General features: G+C 44.9%; 1 protein-coding gene across 4 annotated transcripts in view; it reads right to left on the bottom strand.

Moving 5' to 3' along the window:
- LOC137854436 (popeye domain-containing protein 3) overlaps positions 1 to 21,893 on the bottom strand; it is a 52,166-nt gene extending 30,273 nt beyond the window's left edge. Inside the window, exons 1-4 of one of the 4 annotated variants that reach the window (XM_068677816.1) lie at positions 21,517 to 21,893; positions 13,087 to 13,831; positions 11,165 to 11,273; positions 9,486 to 10,625 (exon numbers count right to left, since the gene is read on the bottom strand). In XM_068677816.1, the coding sequence (XP_068533917.1) occupies positions 10,308 to 10,625; positions 11,165 to 11,273; positions 13,087 to 13,577 (918 nt within the window). In that variant the 5' untranslated portion in view covers positions 13,578 to 13,831; positions 21,517 to 21,893 and the 3' untranslated portion in view covers positions 9,486 to 10,307. Of the gene's footprint in view, positions 1 to 9,485; positions 10,626 to 11,164; positions 11,274 to 13,086; positions 13,832 to 21,516 lie in introns of those variants that run through there. The other 3 variants (XM_068677814.1, XM_068677815.1, XM_068677813.1) reach the window with 3 other exon arrangements.
- Between the last annotated feature and the right edge of the window lie 476 nt (positions 21,894 to 22,369).

The following is a 22,369-nucleotide window of genomic DNA, read 5'->3' as shown; positions in this document are numbered from 1 at the left end:
CCTTGGGGCTTGGCTGTTTCTTACACATTGTAAGGAGACCAAGATGTGCTTATACACAGGGCAATGCAGCTCAGCAGAGGTCCTGCGTGAGGCCAGGAGCTGAGGTGGGAGCCGAAATTCCCACTCCTGTGCCTGGGCTCAGTGCAGCGAGGTTTTTTACTACACAGGCTGTTGAGTAGCTTCTTCTAAGATCGCAAGAGCTCTGCCTCTTCTGAATGAGCGCCTCTGATTCCACGGCCTTTTTTAGGCAAAGTTTTTTCACTAAAGAGAACAAATGCTTTGTATACCTAGCTGCTGTAGCTCTGGATCCCAGATGTGCCAAGCTGACACAGCTATTTTGAGACAATGGCAATGATCTATGAAACGTTTCCATTTATAGTTTCAGGAAACGTCCCCAGCATCTGCAAACCCAGAGATCTCTGCTCTAAACTAATTTTTTAAGTCACAGAATCACAGAAGGGCTGAGGTGGGCAGGGACTTCTGGAGGCCATCTGCTCCAACCCCCCCTACTCAAGCAGGGACACCCAGAGCTGCTTGCCCAGGCCCACGTGGTGGTGGCTGTTGAGGATCTCCAAGGGGGAAACCCCACAGCCTCTGTGGGCAACCCGTGCCTGTGCTCCATCACCGCACAGCACAGAAGTGCTGCCTGGTGTTTAGATGGAAAAAATTCCCCCTACAGAGCATGCAGGGGGGCTCACTCAGGAAATAATTAATCCTGTATGTGTATGTTTGACAACCGTCTGAAGGGGGGTGAAATACGCTGGCCGTGTGTGGTGGCTGGAGGAAGCCTGGATGTGTAGTTCAGAACTACCACATTTCAGTGAGACAAATCCCATTACAGACGCTGAAATTACGTGCCATGTGACTGAAATATTGCACACATTTTCACAGAAAAATTATTGATTTGGGTTTTCTCTGAAAGCATCCTTGAGAATTACATTTTATTACAGGGAAGTTTATATTGAAGGGGTTTTGAATGATAAATACTCTCTCAACTCTTCAATATTCTGGAGGGCTTCTTATATAATATATAGGAGGAGCAAACACATTCTGGCACATCTTTACCCCATCCCCTCTGACAGTCACTTTCTGATGCATCACAACATAGTCTGGCCGTGTTTCCCATGGCATGCCTGCAGTGAGGGTGTCTCCTCTTTCCACAACAAGGGCTTTCTTTCTGTGAGCCATGGGCTTTCGAGTGTCTGACCGACAGTACAGTAATCGATAGCTGCAAACCTGTCAGCCAGGATCCAAGTGTCTTCTAAAACCATCTGTCAAAGTATCCAAGTTTTAGCAGATGCACAGGTTGTCGTTGACGTTTATCCAAAGGGTACACGGTCATGAGGTACAAAGGCAGAGTGAAACTGTTTGCTCTCAAGGTCATCCAAACTATGCACTGTAAACAATTTATTCAGTCACGTTTAGCAGTTATCCCCGTTCCTCAATTATGTGTCATGCTGACAATTTAATTTGTATTTAAGTTGCTCAGGGAGCAATTTCAGTGAATGTAGACAAGCCTATGGTCTGCTCAGAAGTGCATTTTCTCAGCCTGATGACTGCAGAGCCTGCTATGCTACACTCTGTCTGCCTGAATCACACGATGACCAAAAAAATAAAAGGAGAGCTGCTATAAAAACTTATCATGTATCACGGTGCTAAGGGCAGCAGGGAAGGGCAGGGGGTCCATCCCAAAGGGATCTCCCTGGTTCAGGAAATAGAGGGATACTGGGAATACTGGGACTACTAGGTCTGAGCACATCATGTGTCCAGGAGGCAAGCTGCTACTGCTATTTACCACAAGGCATGTGTGAAGCAATGCAGCAGTTCCTGAGCTGGGCACCCAGTCCTGAGGGACGTGACAATGCAGAGGTGTCTGTGCAAATCCTCATGTACAGCCGTCTTTGCCACAGATCACAGCGGAGGTGTGTGGGAATGTGTTATCCTGCCTGGCTGCCCGAATAAACCAAAGGAATTGCAAACGTTGGTGGGGCATAACTGCGAGCATGCTTTTTGGTGTTGGTACAATTGCAATTAATGTTTTGTTGCAATATTGTTTTTAGCTGTGCCAGTGGCTGGTTTTGAGAAATGAAGGCTAGGCTTGAATTTCCAGGACTTCGTAGCTATGCATCATTAAAAACTAGTTTTCTAGGATCTTTTTAATTATCATTATTGGTAAGTATTTACAATTTTATTTCAAGACAAAAAAAATTAGATGAGAAGTGCTTAGCATGTCCAGAAGGATTGACAGAACTCAAAAAAGTAAAAAGGAAAGAAAAATATTAAAAAAGTTAACAAGTACTTAAGGAAGAAGGAAAAAGAGGAAGTGAGGGGAGACAGAAGATGAGTCTACTGCTTTATTTAAACAAATGACAGAGAAAGCATGTAGGATTTGAGAATGAAAATACTCCACGCTCTGAGGGGGAAGAAAAAGTAAACAGATTAGTTCAGAAGAACTGAGAATGGGCATGAGATAGCTTTTTTTAAGGATACATTTATCTTTACAAAAAGATATGATGAGAGCAAGAGTGGGGACAAAATGCATAATCACTGATACTTGGGAAAAAAGTAAGCTAAAATAAATACTAGGAATGAAAGATCAAAAGCACAAAGCAAACCTGGAGTGCACAGGTTTGGTCCAGCTGCACAGAAACACGTTGCTGTAGCTCAAATATCAGGCAGGAGCATTTGATGCACTTGTTCAGACTAGCAGTCCTAAACAGGAGTCTTTGAAATGCATCCTGTTTTGAGCATAAACCTCAAAAGATAATAAACACCCAATTTCTTGACTGAGTTAGCTGCTTCCTCTGCTATTTCAGTCAGCATTGAGCAGCTGCTGAGGAGGGTCTGGTCTGCATTTACTGAACTCCTCGGCTGTAGGTCCAGATGCTGGACCTCAGTTCTGCATCTTGTAAAAGACTACCAAAAAGTGTGCCATGGTATGTCACACTGCAGCTTCTTCTTGCTACTGTTTGAATGATCTTCAAGAGTAAAGGCAAACACAGAATTATAAAAGAAAAACACTCTAATTTCAATGAATAAATAAGACCAGTCTTCTGATTCATGTTTATTATATTTTTTGTTCTGTAAAGAAAAAAAGCAACAAACAGAACCCTATTATATAGGGTTAAAAACAGGGATACATACTGCAGTAAACAAACATTATATATATATATATATGGTTATTGCTTTTGCATGTAATATTAGCTTAAATACGCATACCACCGTATAAAGCAGTTTCAGAACTAAAATTGCAATGTCTATGGTAAAAGTAGTAATAATTTATAACAAAAAATATAAAAAATGTTTTATATTCCATATCTCATTTTAAAATATCCATATATAGTGTGTGTTTTTTTTTTCTACTAATAATTATTCATTAATTCTTTAACACATGAACATATATATTTAAAGGATACTGCATGTTTTGAAAAGCCATAACCAAACAAAAAAAAAAATGTAGACCTAGTAAAATTCAGAGGATGGAGCAGTAGGACTGGTGTTTAAGAAGTCCCCATTCACTTCACTTGGGAGAGCTGCTTAAAAAGTCATCTGAGAGAGCCCTACCTTTCTATCAAGGAAAACAGGACACTTTTGCTTCATATTCAAAATAAGTATTCAAAATATTTTTTATTTCTAAGCTAAATCTTGTACTAAAATAGAGCATCTGCTACTGCTGCATTCACCAAAAATTGTAGAGATTTTAACATGAAGGTAACAAACCAAGCACGGCACAGATTTCCAGCACAACAGCTATGTCGCACTAACTGCTGATACCCATACTCATGTACCCTAGCAGACATGGACTAGACCACCTCACTTTTTTTAGGGGATGTTATTTCATGTTTACCACGGTGTACAAGAATGCACACAAGCAGATACAGGGATTACCTGATGGGTTTTCATCCCATCTCACAGTGCACCTGCTGGCACCCCACCACGCAACCATGTCCTACAGCTGGGCCCCACCATCCCAAACCCGCAGCTGGGTATCTAGATATTCCCATGTGCATCCTGTGGTTCACTAAAACCCTCAGGTGGGAAATGCTCAGCATGTGTGATGCCCATCTCAGCCTTGCAAGCCCAGGCACCAGGCAGGTCTCTGTCTACTTGGGGTCACAAAGCCCAAAACCCTTCCCAAAGGCCTGCACACATCCCCTCACAGAGCGGCCTGCTACAACGCCCCCATATAAAACACGGTTGCTGGAGAAGATGGTGTTGCTGCCCGCTCCTACACAGCCAAGTCAGAGCACTGAGCCATGAAATGGGACTGCTGGCCTTCTCAGCCTAAAGGGCCTTCACACCTTACTCCTGGAAAACTACCGCATCCCCCTGGCTTTAGACAAGTTCAAATCCACCTCAAAGGGAGTGCAGGGAGAAGGTATGACAGGAAAGAAAAAGGCTCAACGAGAGACATTCAGCCACGTCCCAGGAAGCAAGGCCTCAACACACGTAGAGGTTGTCTGGGAGGACAGACATCTTCATGACGAGAGCCCCTCCTCTCCTGCCTCTTTCCCATGTGGCATGGGACATCCCTTTGGTCCCTTTAGGTCAGCTGCCCTGGCGATGTCCGCTCCACAGCTCTTGCCCACCCCAGCCTGCTGGCTCTGGGGGTTTGGAGGCAGCCCTGGTGCTATGCCAGCACTGCTCAGCAATAGACACAACACCGGCGTGATAACAGCGCTGCTCTAGCTCAAGTGCAGAGCACAGCCCTGTTTGGGCTGCTGCAGGGCGAGTTAACTCCATCCCAGCCAGACCCAGGACAAATAGTTATTTACCACCATTATTTTATTGCAGTTGTTTATTCCTTTGACACCAGTGAATTCTTAGTCTTTTCTGCAAAGACAAAGAAGTAACAGTGCTATCCCCATAACACACCAACAGTGTAGTGGAAGAGACAACTGAATAAAACTACTTGGGAATCCACAGCAGGACAACAGCTGTAAAATCCCGCTCTGACAGGCTTTTGGGAACATCCCACCTTCTCCCCAGTCCATGACAATGTTTAACAACGTTTGTGGCTTGCAGAATGATGATGGGTCAAACCCCTCTGCTGGCAGAACCACCTGCAAAGCTGCTCAGCAGAAGGGCTCTGCCAGCCCTGGCTTTGGAGGTGGCTCCAAATCTTGCACATCATCCCTGTGCCAGCGTTCCCTGCAGTTCCAGCTGCTCGCGGAGCCTCCAGCAGTGGCCGGGTGCCTCACATGATGTGCTCCTGATGCTGCTCCTACACACTGGTGCTTACAGAGCTCCACCTACACCGCTTGATTCACCACGAGGAGGTGGCATTATTTCCAGGCTAAGTTCAATTAACTCCCTTGACTCACACAGAGCACGCGGTGCAGACTGCAAATGTTAGAGCAGTGCAGTGAGAGAGCAAACAGTCCTTCAGCACGTCTGTATGTATGAATTTCTGGCATTAATAATCTGGATTATTACAAACTATTTGCTCACTCTACCCTTAACACACACTGCGCTCAAACCCGTAATCCAGATTATTAATACCAGAGCATTCAAGCACTACTCAGCTGTCTTTCTCTTTTTTAACCAATTCTGACAACTTCAACAGAAGGCACGCTGCAGCTCGTACTGCCTCTGCCCTCTGCCCCAGGAGATTAAGCGGAAACTGCAGAGCCACAAAAATCTACCAGACAGAAAAGTTAATGTGATTTGGACAAAGAGTGAAAAAAATGAAATGGCTGCTTTCCCTTGGAAAACCCGAACCTATTATATTTTTATGCATACTAATGTAAGCACAATAAGTATTTTCAAGAGAGATTAACAAATCAGCTTTATAAAGTATTTACTTTGTTGTATTGTAAAAAAAATCTGTGATGCCGTAACACTTTGGGGCAGAAGAATATGCACTCAAATATTAAGAGGAATAGAGAGGAAGAAAAAAAATTAATCTGTTAATGTGAATTCAGCAAATATATATTTATTTCCATTTCTTCTGTTTAAATAGTTTTATCTAAATAGCTTATGGATTCATTTAATTTTTAACAGATGGTTTGCAAGACCTGTTTATGTAAGCAGTACAACACTGTATTTTATTTTTTTCATGTATATTGAGCCCAAATATGTATTATATTTATCATTAAAAATATTTAAACACCATAAACACCATAGAGTGTTTTTTTTTTTTTCTTTCTAGAAATGATCATCAACATATTATTTGATTACTGCAAGCATCTGCCTTTTTTTGAGGTATGGCAAAACTATATATCATCCAAGCATGTATCCAGTTTTCCCAGCATTATCCTAGCAGATGTCATATAGATGTGTGTAGTTTGACACAATTATTTCCATTCCATTATTGAGTTCCCTTTGAACCCTCTGCCACATCTGCTGGTTTGTTGCGGGGCAATTAATTCTTGAAAATGTAGGACTGGGATGGACCTCCTTAGCTACCACGTCCAGCCTCCATTAGAACAAGCAACCACATCAAATAATCTTTTTCATTAAGCATTTACAATTTGCCTTGCATAGCACTATTAGTTAAAACAGTACATAAGGATACATCCTGTCTGGTATTTTGTAGTTCTGAGTGGAGTTACATGCTAGAGCAAAAACATTTCTGAGGTTCTGTTACCTGTACTTACACTACTGCTTGTTCAGCAAGTAGTACCTAACAAAAGAACTACAGGGTCAGTCCTATGCTTATTTAAGGCATTTATCAGACGTGCATTGCTCTGCCAAAGGAGTGCAGGCAACCAGCCACTGGGGCGCCCCCAGAGAGGGAGGACTCACTTTGAAGATCTCACAATATATTGCTGCATCCAATAAATCGATTTGCCATGATCCAAATTTAATAAAAGCCTCTCCTGGATAACTTTTTTTGGCTCTTTGGACTGTCCTGGGCCATGTATTTTTTTGGCTTGTGCAGTAATAGGAAATCTGAACCCTTCTGCAGGCTGGAAGGGCAATTCAAGCACAACGTTCACAATCCTAAAAACTCTGGAGGATGAACTGCTGCAGACAAATGAGCAAACAGCCATGTGCAGCAGATTCTGACACTCTTACCTGTAAAAACATTCACATCTAGACATAAGCCCATAGAAGATTATGGAACTGTTAAAAACATAAAATGTGAGTACTGGGAGATCTGCTGATCAGAAAAGGATTCACGATAGTGTCTTCAATTCGCAAGGCAGCTCTGATGCAATTATCCTTTCACTTAAACCGATTACTAGGGAGCCTGACCACCTCTCTGACAGCTACTCCTGAGTAATAACATGGACATAACTGGGATGATGTTCAAGTTGAAACTTCATCTTGCTCCAGATGTTTACAAACCTACAAGTGGGTTCATATGACATCATAAAAGATTGTATTATTTCACAGACATCATTCTGAGTACTTCTTTACTGAGGTAAATTAGATAGATCTCCCAAAATACTGTTGTATGAATCACATACCAGCGTGTATTCTCTATAGTACATTTTAGGAGCACTGTCAAAATAAAAAAAAACAAAAACAGGGGTGGAGAGGGCTTGGTGTCTCACTTCCCGTCCTTTGTGTGCACATATTTTATTGTAGATATGTGCCCTGAATTCTACAGCTGAAATGTTCTGCCAGTCGTGACTCAAACAGATGCTGAAAAACTGGAGATGATTTTAAAAAAGTGACTCAAAGCCCAAAAAGCAGAGTATCAAAAGCTAAACAAGATTACTTAAGAGTATGTTCAGATATTGACTCAGTCATGTCCTAGTAGAGATTTCTGACAGTAACTGATTCAACCAGAGAAAAGCATCACAAAGAACAAACTGTGGCTGGAAAGAATGCTGAAACTAAGGCACACGCTAGTCATGAGGAAGGAAAAAATTACCTAAGGATGTAATGAACCACCCATCACTGCAGAACAGGTCCCTCTCTATGCAGTAAGCTATAGCTTAAATGGAATACATACACTTGATACAGAAATTGGGCAGGCATGATTCCTCGGTCTTATTTTGAAGGTGACGGTGATCATAGTAGCTTATTAAATACTGGCCCTATTTAAGTTAAGGCAAGCTTTCCAATGGACATATACAGGACAAGTCCATATATTCAAGAATACTGAGAAGAGTATTAGTTCATGCTTTATACTATGCCTTAGTCCTGAATACCAGTTTTTATGTTTCTAGACTATAACCTTTATATGCTTGTAGGCTGATAACACATAAAATGTCAGGTATAAACTTCATCTTGGTCCAACACGTTTTATAGCAAAAGAAAGTTATAAATTCTTGCCATTTTATCAGGAGAGGTTGGGGGGGTGTCTATTTTTGAATCACCTGTTAAAAAGGACCGTAAAAGCTCCTCAGTGTGTGGAACGGCCACCAGCAAGAGCTCGGCTGGTTGAAGCAGAGGCTGGATGTGCAGCACAGAGCATGGGTGGCCGCATCTGTGGAAAGGGATGTGCTCCTCACCCACTGCAGGTGGTGAGCTCCGCCAACAGGTAGGCCACGATACTAATAGCAGTGCTGAAGTGATGTGAGAATACCGCTCCTGAGCCACACCAAAGGGTCACACAGCCTGCTGTCCTGTCTCTTCTCCGCCACCTAAGGAAAAGTGTCAGACTGGGGTGCACAGCTCTGACCCCTAACACCCTCTCCCAAATTCTGGTACTTTGTGCCTTAGATATTTCCTAAGCCAGTCTTCAATAACTGTCAATGACTTCTCCCTTCACATTTTACCAATTCTCTCTTGACCAAGACAAAGTCAGGGACTTCACACAGTAGGTAACAACCACGGAATACATAATGTGGAAGGGCTACTAGCAGGATTTAGGGATTACCACGTTACATGCTGTACTAATGTCTGTCAGATTACTAACATCTCTGAGAAAGGGATATAAAGATGAAAGCAAAGCTTAGGAAACAATGTTCTACATCGAAGGCCATTCAAACAGGGCTGTTTCAGATCACTTCTAATAGTGTTGTTAAATGTCCACTGCCTGATTACCTTTCAAGAATGAGGTTTTAGCATTGTTTTACGCCCTCCAGCACCAGCACTCAAGATCTGAACTCATATATGCACCTGCACACACACAAGCACGCAGCAGTTGTCCTACCAAACAGTCCAGCAATTTTGGATTTTAAATATTAAAAATGTGATCTATCTCAAGATCTATCAAGCAGCAATATGGTTTCATAAAATAGTAATGCTTCTTATTTTCAGATTACTGGCATGCATCTGGAAGGTGAGTTAGAAAAGACATTCAAACACTTCTCCCCAAAGGCACAGTGACCTCAAGGTTCAAAACCAGCTTTCTCCCACTGAAGCTTGAGCTGGTGCTCCCTTATGTTATTAAAACACCACAGATTTTCAGAGAGAACACATTTTAAATGAAGAATTCATAGGCACAGAGAAGTGACTCTGGAAGCTAAACAAGAATGCTTCAGCTAAAGATGGTATTTGTAGCTGCAGCTGTTTCTTAATTAATTTCTATCTGACAAACCTGGCTAAAAAAGGATATTGTAAAACAAACTCCAGTGGTTTGGCAGTTGATTGATTAACAGTATTTATTGTACATGTTATGAATGGCACTTACACCTTGGAAGTCCAGGTTCTGTAGCATTACATTCTGTTAGAAACAGTGCACAATCATTTCCCTAGCATGTATTTGCAGCAATTATAACTGCGATACTTTTCCAGTGCCAGCAATTACACTGGCGTTTGTTTTCACACGATGTCCTTTTAGAACAGCCTGAGAGAAAGCAATCACTCGTGGGACAGGATTTGTTGTTGTCTCTTGTTTGTTTGCTTTAGGAACCTTGCTGTGCATTTCAAAATCACTTCTTCAAAAAGAAGAACAATAAAATTAGTCTCTTCCTGTAATATTCTTCATGTTAATTGAGACAAGGTTCACATGGCATAAGTTGAATGTTACAAGCAGGTTGCTGTGCTTTGAAGACAGCTTACTTGTTTGCATTAAGGTAGAACTGTGTATTTCATTAATGGCAAATATTTTTGAGAAAGTATAATCACAGATACTGTGTTGTTTTGTCTTAGCTTTTAACACAGCACAGAGGCCGCCACAATTACAATAAAACTTCAGCCTATTGTGATTTGTTTTCCTCCCAAAGTAACAAGGTCAACAGAAGAACCAACAGAAACTAAACATATTGCACAAGTAGTCAGAATGCACAAGCCAACCAGCTGGCTCTACAGGGGGAATCCAAGCTACTTCAGCTAAAGTAAATGGCACTTCTCAGTCAGTTTTGGCGTCGCTATGTCTCATTCTGCTTCATCCTCCCGCTCCACCGCGTCCCCTCTTTGTGCTTGGGGGGGCTTTGGGAATGATTAGGGGAGCAGGTTCCTCCCTGCTATTGCTTCCTGGAGGAGTTGCAGTTTGGGACCACTGGCCGCAGCCGCCTGGGGGACCTCCTCTGCAGGCGGCGTGGGGGTGGCACTGGGGGCGTCTCAGGGAGCGAAACGTGGTAGAAGTTTGGCAAGCGAATGTCGTACCTAAACCCCTTCCCCACGTGCACCCTGTCGTTCAGAGCATACAGTTTTTCGGCAATGTCGCTCCCGATTAAAATTGAGAAGAGGCGTGAGATGAAACGGTGCTTAGCAAACAGCAAGTACAGCTTCTTTCTCCTCCAGGCCACATACCGACAATCTGTCTCTGCTGTAAGTGTTACCTACAGAACAGAAAATTAGAATTAGCTAATTCTGATGTTTTGTTGCATCTCCTGCACCTAAAGCCGGTTTAATACAGCTAGCGAGCTGTGTGAGGTTGCAAATGGCAAGCCAAAGGGATGACTGGGAGGGGATGCCCCCAGTGAGGCCTCGCTGGCTGTGGTGAGGAAGACTATCAAGCCTCACTGTACTGTGGGCACAAGGCTCCCTGCCGGCATGCTCTGAATTTCACCTCCTGTGGGTGTGGGTAAAGCATCTCCTGCAGACGTGCATGGTTTCTCAGGTATTTGAGCTATCTTTGCACAGCAAACAAGAGTCTACCTCTCGGATTAGCTTGTAGGAAAAGCTCGTTTGTCGTAACAACGAGATGCAAACAGAAAGAGGATGCAAACAGCATGACCAGTCCGATGGGTAGAGGACATCCCTCCCCAAAACAGCGGAGTGCCAGATGTTTGATTTCAAAAACAGCACCCACATTCAAAGACAGTTATTTCCAGATTTTTTTTTTTTCTAGTACTCAAAAAAACCCCTCCACTTTTACCTGGAAAATTCCCTCTTCTGTGGGCCTCAGTGAATCCCATTCAGGAGAATCCAGAAATTGAAGAGGAAAAATATAATGCAGAAACTCCCCATCAACTGTCACTCTGATCCTACCGAGATAAGACGTGTTAATTTGTTAGTACTGTGTGTACAGCAGCAACGACTGCAACAAGAATGTGTCATTACTACTAGGGGAGGAGTTTAAATGTAGCTTTGATAGCATGAAGAAACAACCGCTGGCCAACACTAATTATATTTTTTGAACCCAGCTGGATCAGACTAGTGGGGTGAGAATACAAGGCAATCGTGAAGCTGAAATTCAAACCTTTTCAGGTCACGTTATCCTCTCTGGGGCAGGTCGGTGCAGCAACATGCAAGCTTGGTCATGAAAAGGCTAGTGTGTGCTTGCGAGGTGAGAGATCAATGCGCAGAGCACCGGTTGCCCCCTACGCTTGAAAGCCACAGGATATTCTCCCAGGTACGGCAAACATGCGTTTTGGAGGGAACAAAAGCAGCGTTTGTGGTGGAGTAGTTCCCCATGCCATGTGTTATGCAGAGCTCGGTGTTGAAGAGGAATTAAATTGCCACATAACAACTGTCTCTGGAGCCAGGAGCCAGGATGGACATATGGCATCTCTGTGTGGCCTTCTGCAGATGCCAAAGAAAAATTTTCTTTGAACTTTTTTCTAAGACCATATTAAAGTTTGAGGGCCACAAGCAGGAAATGTTTGAATCTCAAAGCAAGCTGTAGGTGTCCTCTTTTTACATCTGCTCTACACCAAGATCAGCACTTCTTGCAAAAGCACAAGCAGCAGCCCTACACTGCATGCAGGAGCCTAACAGGAATTCGCCGCATGGTGACTGAGCAGCTGGGCATGTAGAAGGCTGAACACCTCCCCTTCACTATGACCATGACCAAAAGCAACCTCCACATGGTGCCATCTAGACAGCTCCCAAGAATGTGCCAAACTCGTGTTCCAGCAAAGCTAACTACTTATGATCCATATTGTTCACTGCCAGTCATACTAAATCAACTGAGTTTCAAGCTGCTTGCAGATTCCTTCTGTTTATGCAAGCAGACTGCCAAAACGCACCTACAAAGTGTCCCATCAAGCCCAGACCACAGCCATCAGTGCTGGGTATCTCATATAGTGCTGGGTATCTCACATAGTGCTGGGTATCCCATCTACCCTCGTGGTGGCCCTGAACCACTCTGCATGCAGTATGTCAGCGAGTATTTCCCCTCAGGAAGGCATCAGCAAGGTCGCTAGGAGGGTCCCTGGTAAGCAGGGATAGAAGCAGGTGGATTTACTGCCTCAGGGTCTAATGAAGGGTCGCAGCACACAGTAACTGTAGAGTTATGCATGTCTGGATGGGGCCCAACTAGGCCCCACTGCCCTGGCAGGGTGCTATCAGACCTCCTCTCCCTTGCTCTCTCCCTTCTCCCAGCCCCCGGAAAGCAGCCAAGAACAATCTAATAACAAAGTCAATACACTCTATTAAACTGTGTTTACCTCAGTATATTCAGTTTCATAACTACATTTTAGTCCTGCTTCAGATGATATTAGCAGAGAAAACAAAAACACAAAGGAAGATGCTTTTTTCATCAGCTAGGTGATAGATGGCAAAATGTAGCCTGAAGACTACATTTGGTCCCTTTACCTGATACTGTGCTCTGAATAAGGATGACTTTAGATGCTTTTCTTTAAGCTATTACAGATTTTATGCTTAGTGTTTCTATGTTAGTGCTGCCCTAGACAAGTGTATTTAGCCCATTAATATTTATATTACTTGCATTAATATTTAATCTACTGTACTGGAAAATGAACAAACAATACACAAATGAGGCATTTTTGCTTTCATTTTCAAGAAGGGGTGGGGAAGATATTTGCAGTAAGTAGGTCCAAACAAACTGATACCAACCTGCCTGATACAAGCAAGGAGAGTTTATCGATAGGTGTTTTGCCTTGCATAGCGTAACAGTGCTCCTTCTCCAGGGTAACCACTTCTGCATCACAGCACAAGACAATCTTCCTATAAACAGTTAAGGAAATTCCTAGAGGCTGGAAGAGAGCACTGTAGAGTTCCTGGAATTCTTTGTCAAAGGAAACACTCCGAACTTGATAGGTAACATAAATGAACTGTACGAAGCATATAGCAAACAGTATAAAATTCCAGGAGAATATATCAGCAGCACAGACATCCAGCCAAGCCCAAACAGAAGAGCAGAGAAAGCCCAATCCAAGCAAACTGAAGACATAGAGAAGCCCAAAGAATCCGCTTCCACCCATGAAGCCAACAACAAAGAGAATACTAGCTAGGTGGTAGATAGATCCCTCTGCCTCTTGCTTCCAGGTGGCGCATGTAGGGTGTGCATATATCAAGCTCTCCCAAAAACTTGCATTTTCTCCCATGGCTGGACTAATTTTTCGATTCAGCTGAATCTCTGAAATTGTTATTTATGTGATACAGCCAGAGGGGTCCTTTGCTTTTCCATTCTTGCAAACTCTGCTCAATGATCACATAGTGCCAGGGTCTCTTTTGGTAGTAAAGTTGCACTTAGGATCTCCAGCAACTAGGAAGCTAATGTTCTCAGAAGGCAATGTTGTTTCTCATCAGTTCATGCGTTGTCTTGACTTTGGACGTGTCATCTGTAGTTTTATCTGATCTGGACAAGTGAAGAAAAGATGAATTACTTATAAAATGATTTCCATCAATTAAACTTGATCAAAGCTTTTATTGTCTAAAACCGCAGACTGCATTACAATCATTCAATTTCCCCTGTAACCCTGTGATTCCAGGATCAAACCTTAATAATCACTCTAGTAGTGAAGATCATGTTTTTGTACACACGAAGCCTGCAGAAGCTGTCAAATTGCCACTGAATCCATGTAAACCTGTACATAACATCCAGGGCATCCCGTGACAAGTCTATCTGCAGCCTAACTGCTGAGAAAGTGTTTGCATTTTCTGGTCCTGAACCTGCTGCCTGCAAGCCCCATCTAATGCCCTACCTCCTTTGGGAAAAAGAGATGATGAACTTTTGTCCCTTGCTCACTTCCTTCATGTCATTCTGGATCTCTGTCAAACCATTCCCTTCCCCTCTTTGCCTTTCTGTTATTGTTCATGAGCTCAGCAAAGCTGTCCCTGGAGATGGCAAGCTACATCCCCAAACATCCCAGTAAGAGAAACCCAAGCATCATGGGGGATGCTCTTTTCTACTCCAAGGATGGACAGCAAAAAGCTGTCATGTATAAGGAAGACTATGAGATTTAAAGGCAGCTTTACACAGATTGTGCTGTTGGAATGTGAAGCAAGTCATCCAGCAAAATACTTCTCACAAGGCATTTATAGAGCTGTTTTACAACAGTCAAAAGTTCTACTTTATGTAATTCCATGCTAAGGGCTACAATTTTATTGTTCAACACTGTAAAATGTTTAAAATGTTACTTTTTACCATATTACAATGTATTCTTAAGAGTTTAATAAAACCTAAGATACACAACTGAAAAACATGAAAAAAAAAAAGAAAAAACACAAAAGCAAGACAAATAAATAAAATCAAGCCCAGCTTTCTTTGTCTCTCTTTTAAAGCAAAAATAAATATTTCACTGTGAAATTAGAAGCAGTAGAAAGTGCAAAGCCAGCTCCTAAACCTTTCAGTAATGTAACCAGAGCTGAAACCCACCAAGGTCTTCACTGTCTGTTGCTTTTCCTGGAAGAACCGCAGGAAAGCTAGCATAATCTTGCTATCTAAATTATTGGATTCTCTAGAATATCAAAGGCAGCTACTTTTTTTTTTTTCCAAGAGCCACTGACATCAACACGTAAAAGAAGTACTACTGCTCCAGTATTGTTCAGCAAGGCTTTCAGTGCTTTTCTTTTTTCCTTTTACAGTGAACAGATCTAAGAAATTCATAGAGCAAAAGCCGTATCAGGAGTCGGACTCGATGATCCTTGTGGGTCCCTTCCAACCTGGTTATTCTACGATATTACATTTCCTAGCTGCTACAGCTTTACTTCTTTTAAGTTTATTCGAAATTCAACACTAACTCCATAATTCACAAACATTAATGCTGGGAAAAGACACAAAATCCCAAACAACCAGGAAGCAGTTTAGAAGAGAAGATTAGGAGGAGACCTCTCCTGCTTTGGGAGTAGGACAAGGTGTCACTGATCCATCAAAATGTCACAGCTAGAGAGAAAGGAACCTTTCCAAACCCAAGGTGCTCTATATCCTACTTTGGTGGAAGAAGCAGATTCCCAGGAACGAGGTACTTTGTAGCTATAAGCTTTGGTGCTTGTCTCTTTACCCAAACACCCTTCTCCGCAAACACAATCGATACCGGATTCCCCCTGGGAACAGGATTTAGCCCTTGGAGGATGGGAGTTCAGAACCAACTGGCCTCAAAGCAGGTACCTCAGCGTGGTAAGAGTGCTGGGAATTTTAGGTAGCACTTCTATGACCAAGGGGTAAGATTTCTGAATGAAAAGTAAGTGCAGAACAAGCAGTGGCAGGCCTCCAGTTCTGAATCCACTCGGCCTTTCCATTGCACAAGTTTTTGTTCTTTTGAAATACCATCACTGGTAACAGTGATTTCAGGTTACTGTTAATACTTCTCTATGGCCAACATTTTGCTTCAACCAGTTGTCATCAAGATCCTACTTTCTACACAAAATTCAGTGTTTTGAATGGGATCGTGACTGAGATATTGCATGGGAGCTGCGTGCATGACACAAAGATAAACACCGTGGGTATGTACTGCAGTCTACCTTCCATTTCCAACATCTTTTTTCATGAAAAGTTGTATGACATTGCAATAATTTCACAAAATTTATGTCCAATTTCCAATCCACTCACAGCATTCGCAGCCTGCCGGCACTACAGCTTGGAGCACTGCTATAAAACATCTGCTTGTGACAAGATGGATCAAAAAGAAATCCAGGAGAACAGCGTACCACTGGGACACAGACAGGGGGTCACTATACACAAAACCAAAGCCCCCCAAAAAACGTCCTGTATTTATAACTGTTTATTTTATTAGCAGTTTATAAGCTGTCCCAGCTATGTGGCTACCACTTTCAGAATAACACAGACATGGTAGCTGCAGGCTGCTGGAGCCAGAGAAGCCTGGATGAGATCTCCCAGCCCAGAAAGACGCCATACCCCGTGAGCACAGGTGGGATTGCTGAAAGGTTTCTGGGTGTTTTACCCCACCACAAGTCTTTCCTTCTCAAATGTGGAGAAAAATCAGCCCTGACTTGAGTTGGGAGCAACATTCAGCAACATTCAGCAGCAAGGACTTGCAATAACCAACAGCTTCAAGGACTAAGCTGTCCTCAGACAGAGATAAAATTAAGGGGTTTGCTGCAGCTTCAAGGCAGTAAATGGAGCGTCTCAAGTATATTCTCTAAGATAAGTGCTAGCCAGCAACTGAAAAGTTTGTATGAACAGAATAATAAAATAGACAAAGCAGAATGAATTTATGTTGGAATTTGCAGGCACATTGTATGATCTCCAGAAATGGGCATTTCCCCCATTCTCTGCAGCATTCCCACAGAGAAACACCAGTTATGTAAATTGCAATTTACTTGAGAACCACGTACTTCACCCTGTATTTGCCATCGACTACTCAAAGTCAGTTCTGAGAAGCACTGAGTGTTAGTTACTGTGTGTTGAGTCACAACCATTTCTGAAACAAAAACCAAGCAGACCCAAACCACCCAAGGCCACAAGCAAGTCTTCTCTTTGGTCTCTTTAATTAAGTCGAAAGTGAAGCTGTCCGGAGCTGGAACACCCTGCTCCTTTGCTGCCTTACCCTCCGTACTCGGGCAGGAAGCCCTCAGGATGCACACTGTATGAGCTGGCCAGAGGTGGAGCTGCACGTGCTGACTCTGCAACCAGCCCAGCTGACCCACATTGCTGGCTACAGCCTCGCCACCAAAAGGGAAGATGTTCCAGCATACACGCTTCTATGTTTACATACATAAAAGGGAGATATGCTGCGTTTAGTAGGCTTTGTCTCACCTGTTTTAGCCATCTACAGCACAGACTGGTTCTGCAGTCACAGCACCTGCCCCAGCCATACAGACAGGAGCTGGAGTCCCCCTGAGCTGGAGCAGGAGCACCCATGGCCCCGGCTTCAAGAGGGCCGAGCCCTGAGCATCCCACCCGAGCTGGGACATCTCATCCCGTCTGGCCATCTTTTATGTGTATGAAGAGAAGCTGCTCTTTAATTTTAGCAAGTGCTTCCTCCAACATAACGCAGTAGCTCTGTTCAGCAGCTCTATTAACGTATCGCTTTCTTCCAGTTCCATTAGGCTTCTGGAAACCACTCTCTGCTGCGCTACTGCCACGCGTTTCTCTTGATGGTTGTTTAAGTAGCACACTTCCCCCGGCTATTTTCCTTCAGCAGTTGCTCACCTAGGGTTAGATGCCCAAAGGGACTGAGATGACCAAACTTTGCATCGCACTGCAGTGTCTAACTTGTGCCAGGCACCTACAGACAGGCACGGCTGTGCACCCACAGGCAAGTATGGGCAGACAAACACACTGCTTTCAGTGATAAACAGCCCCTGAAGCACGCATACAGCAATTAGGACAGCAACTAACACCACAAGCTCACATCTCAGCTTACCTTACACTTTGTGGGTGTCTCTATCCTAGAGAAAGCAGCAACTATAATACTGGAAAACACTGTTTTCCCAAGAAAATGCAGCCTCTGCAATGCAGAGAAGGCTACAGTAACTTCATCACAACTGATAACATCTATTTGGGAGGTAGAAAGGGGAGGAAGAAGGATGAGGAAGAAAAGGACTACCTGATCTGAAAGACAAAGGTACCAAGATAAAACTAGATATATTCAGATGACAAAGATATGCAAGTACAGGTAGCAAACTTCATCATTGGAATGACTTTGAAAATTCCCTTTTCTTATCAAAAGAATTTATGAAATTAAAGAAATCAGGATTCTGACTGACACCTAAAATAAATCTGGATGTGCTGTTAGTAAAAAAATGAACTGATTTACTCTAATTCCATTTTTTATTCTACTGAAAGTCAGACCAGATGATTGCAATGATGTGGAAATGATGATTGCAAAGCTGTGTAGCTGGTCTTGCTAGTGAAATCTTGAAGCCTACCTTATATACCAACTACGTAACTACCTCAGACAATCGAAAACACTGAGCACAGGTAGGTCTCTGAAATTATTCCTCATGTAGACCTTCTAGCAGAAACTTTCATCCATGAGGAGCCAGAATCCCTCCCTGTAGCTATGTTTCTTCAAGAACGGGACCTTTTACCACTAAATGCTTTAACATGATACATGCACCTGGCATCCAACCCCCAGGATCCTCCTTTCCAGGTGAGCACCCTCATCACAGCACAAACTGTGCCTGCAGCATGGTTCTCCCTATCTAAGTCCCTTTTCTGCACACCACCACAGCTCCAGCAGGACGGGCAGGGAGCGCCCCACCCATGTGAGCTGCTCTACATCCCTCAGGGCTCCCCATGGGAGCAGGGATGATGGATTTGCACTCCCTTGAGCTGAGGAAGGCATCCTGTGTCTCATCCCTGCCTGGCCTGCAGGACCCAAACAAGCAGCTGGGGCACTTCCAAGCGTTTCAGTGCCTTCTGAGAAACAAGCACCGGCCACGTGGGGCTTTTCTGGGCCCAAACCCTGCTCCAGCCTGGCAGAATTTAGGTTCCCACAGGCACAGCTGTCAACCAAAAGTGACAATCAGTCGGCTGCCACCTCGCTATGGCACCCAGGGGCTCAGGTGGATGCTTGAGGCCGGCGGCTGTGGGCCCCCGGCACCTTGGCCTGGTCGCTGTGGGGCTGAGCAAGAAGGAGCTCTCCCTCAGCAGCCCTTCGGTGGGGCTCAGGGTTCATTCAGCTGGTTCGGCCGGGCTGGCAAGGCCTGCTTCTGCTTACTGTTGGCTCAAATAAATCCTCACTAGTCCTTTTTAGAAGTGGAAAAAAGCTGGGGGGGCAAGGAGGGAGGGCAGCGAGAGAGAAAGGAAACCCACAGCAACACAGAGTAGTTTAAGGTTCATTAGGAGCACTGCACACAGAGAAGCCGCTATTATTTAGTCTTTAAATATTTAAAGGCCAGCCTACTATACACAGATTACAGTACTTGAACGATCGCTCGTTTATCACTGTAAAATACACAACGCAATCCTCTGTGGCTGCAGAGCCAGTACCGAGGATGCTATCTATTTTTTGCTCCAGACGGTATCTGACGTGGAAGAAATGACAGATTTTCTTCCAATCTGAATCAGAACTGATGAAAAGTAAGCACATGTGGTATTCATGACAAATAATTTCCCCTCCTTTCTCTCTCTCTCTCTCTTTTTTTTTTTTTTTCCTAAGTTCTTCAGCTCCTAGGAAACATGAATATGGAAGGACAGTTGGAAAAATTTTACATTTAACTATAGATTGCTGGCACTTGCATAGGTTTGTGCAAGACTTGTCTGCTGCTGAGCAGCACTGGACAAGCAATAATTCAGTGGTTCTCTTTTATTGCGTTTTATAATGAATACACCCAAGTGAAGCACAAGTTTAAGATTTTCTATGGTTCAACTTTTAAATTAATAATAGAGGAAGCAACCACAACGCGTATTTCACAAGTGCTTTAAAACTGTGCTAATGAACTGCAGTTGAACCCTGCAGACCTCAGCGTGAGTGAGTTTGTGCAGCAGTGCCCTTGGCCGGGAACGCATTCCCCTGTAACCAGCCACGTGGCATGGACCTCGTTTCCCAAAAAAGAAATAAACACAGGGGCTCGCTCCGTCACACTGCACCTGGATGTAAAAACAGGTTACGGAGTAGTGCCATCAACCACGCATTAAAACAGATATACAGCGCACTAAGTCATGAAACTGTACATAAAACAGAGTGAAATGGTCCAAGGTAGCAGAGCTGTTGAAATTATTTATCCCTACTGGAGGGCTCAGGGTCACAAGTGACCAGTCCAGTTTGTGCTTTACTGGGGCAAGCATCACGTGGCTTTACAAGCAAAGCAGCGCCACAAAGCAGCAGCGTGCCCAGAGCTCTGCCTTAGCACCACTTCCATCGCTCTTCCACCTAGGTGAGTCCGAATGCTCTCAGTCTCAGAGAGCAACCTCACCACAAGCTGAGGCTGTGCCCCCCACACAAGAGCAGCAGAGGCGTCCCCAATTACATGCACTACGTGATCACCCAGCAGCACCGATCCGAGTTCACTTTTGCAAGGCTGTGTAATGTGCTCTTAGGGTAAAATAAAATCTCATCTCTGAAGAGCCTGCACACTTCATGCAATGATTAAATGTAGTTTCAGCTAACAAGAGTTTTCCTGAATCCTTAAGAAACTTTGCTCTCAACTTTAATCATAAAACACTTTCCTGCAACAAAATCTGCCTTCAGAATTAACCAGTATCATACTTCATTCTGTTTTAACACCTATTCTCCTTATTACAGCATACTTGCTATTTTGCAAGCTAGACATTTTCTTAAAAACACACACTTGGAATTTATCGAGTTTGTTAACTGGCTCTGTGCAGAACTTTGTGCAAAGCCCGAACAGCAACAGTTCTGCAGACACGGAGACCATTTCTTACCTCGCTGTGGTCAGTGCAGACATTTTCACTCGTGCGTACACAATCACTTTGCTATTAATCAACAGAGCAGCATGCAGCCCGATTTCTGGAAGCCAGATTTCAATAATGACATCTTTGTAACACTACCAGGTGGTCCATGATTGAATACTACACAAGATCAGCTACATCAAATGTTTGCCCATAAAGTGATTGACAGCCTAAACGCACGCAAAGCGTTACGGAGCAGCTGAAAAAACTGTGGTAAAACATGACGGTTTGGGAAAAACATGTTTGGAAAAAAATATTATAGGTTGGGGGGGAAAAAAAAGTGTTTTGTAGGTTTTGTAGCTGCTTCTGTGCGAAGAAACTACTGCACGTACAAAACAGACCTTAATTTCAGGGCTCATCTCTTCTTGCCATTTGGTGACGGGGAGCGAGCAGCATCAAGTAGCTGCAGGCAAGGAGGCAAAGCAAAAGCTGAAGAAGTCTCCGGCCCCCGAGCTGGTTTAGTGGAAGTCCGGACAGTTCCCGAGCTGGCCGCTGCCCGAGCCGGCTGCAGCCGCACCCCAAGGAAACCAGAAACCACGCTTTGTAAGGAATACCCCCCAAACCCGGTATATGACGAGGAGCCTTATTTCGGGCAGACCCCTCGGGAGACGACGAGCTCTGCACACCGCCCTCCCACAGCGGCTGCCGCCCGCCCGCCCCAACGGCTCGCCCGAGGGCAGCGCCCGGTGCCCGCTGCCCGGTGCCGGTGCCCGGCCCCTTACCTGTCCCCGTGCCCCCTGCCGGGCGCCCTCGGCAAAGTCTGGCGGCCGGTTCGGGACGGGCCAGACGGGGCGGCCAGAGGGGGGTCGCTCCCCGCAGCCCCCGGCGCCAGGCGCCGTCCCGGCCGATCCGGTCCGATCCCACCCGATCCGATGCGGTCCCGTCCCGGCCCCCGGCCCCCGGCCCCGCGGCGGCCCCGTCCCGGCGCTGTGACTAAAATAGGCAGCGGCCGCCGCCGGGCTGCGGGCGGCGCCAGGCGCGGGGCCGGCACCGAGCGGCCGCAGAGCGCAGGCGCCTCCCGGCGGCCCCGGGGGGCTGCGGGGTCCCCCCGCCGAGGGGCTCCCGGCTGCGGCTCCGGGGTTCCCCCGCGGGGGGCTCCGAGGGGCTCCGAGGGGCTCCGGGAGCCGCTGGTGGCGGTGTCCCCGCGGGGAGGGGAGGGGAGGGGAGGGGAGGGGAGGGGAGGGCAGGCTGTGCATCTGTTTGTCCACAATCTGCAGTTATTTCATGTAAAAAGAAGCCCATGCCTCACCGAGAGTAGTACGTAACCCCCCCGGTGCTCCGGCCATAAATTCGTTCTGGAGATCGCCTTGTGGCTCGGGGAGATGGAGCTTGTTGATTGAATGAGACCGACTTACCCAGTCGGTAATGCACGTAACATCACAGCCCGTCCATCGCGTGTGCGGCTCCCGGTGTTGCAGAAGCTGCCCATCACTAGCTGCAGCTGGAGCAGGGCGTGTGTTTCAATAAGAAGCCTGGAGGACCCGGTGCGCTTGTTGGGTGCCAGTACTGAGGTCCCCGGTAGCTCGGAGCAGTGCTCCGACATGAACCTCTCCAGGACTAAAGGGACGGAGCAAC

This window comes from Anas acuta, chromosome 3 (genome assembly GCF_963932015.1).
Source record: "Anas acuta chromosome 3, bAnaAcu1.1, whole genome shotgun sequence".
Taxonomy (NCBI): domain Eukaryota; kingdom Metazoa; phylum Chordata; class Aves; order Anseriformes; family Anatidae; genus Anas; species Anas acuta.
This window is presented reverse-complemented; position numbering and strand designations above follow the sequence as displayed.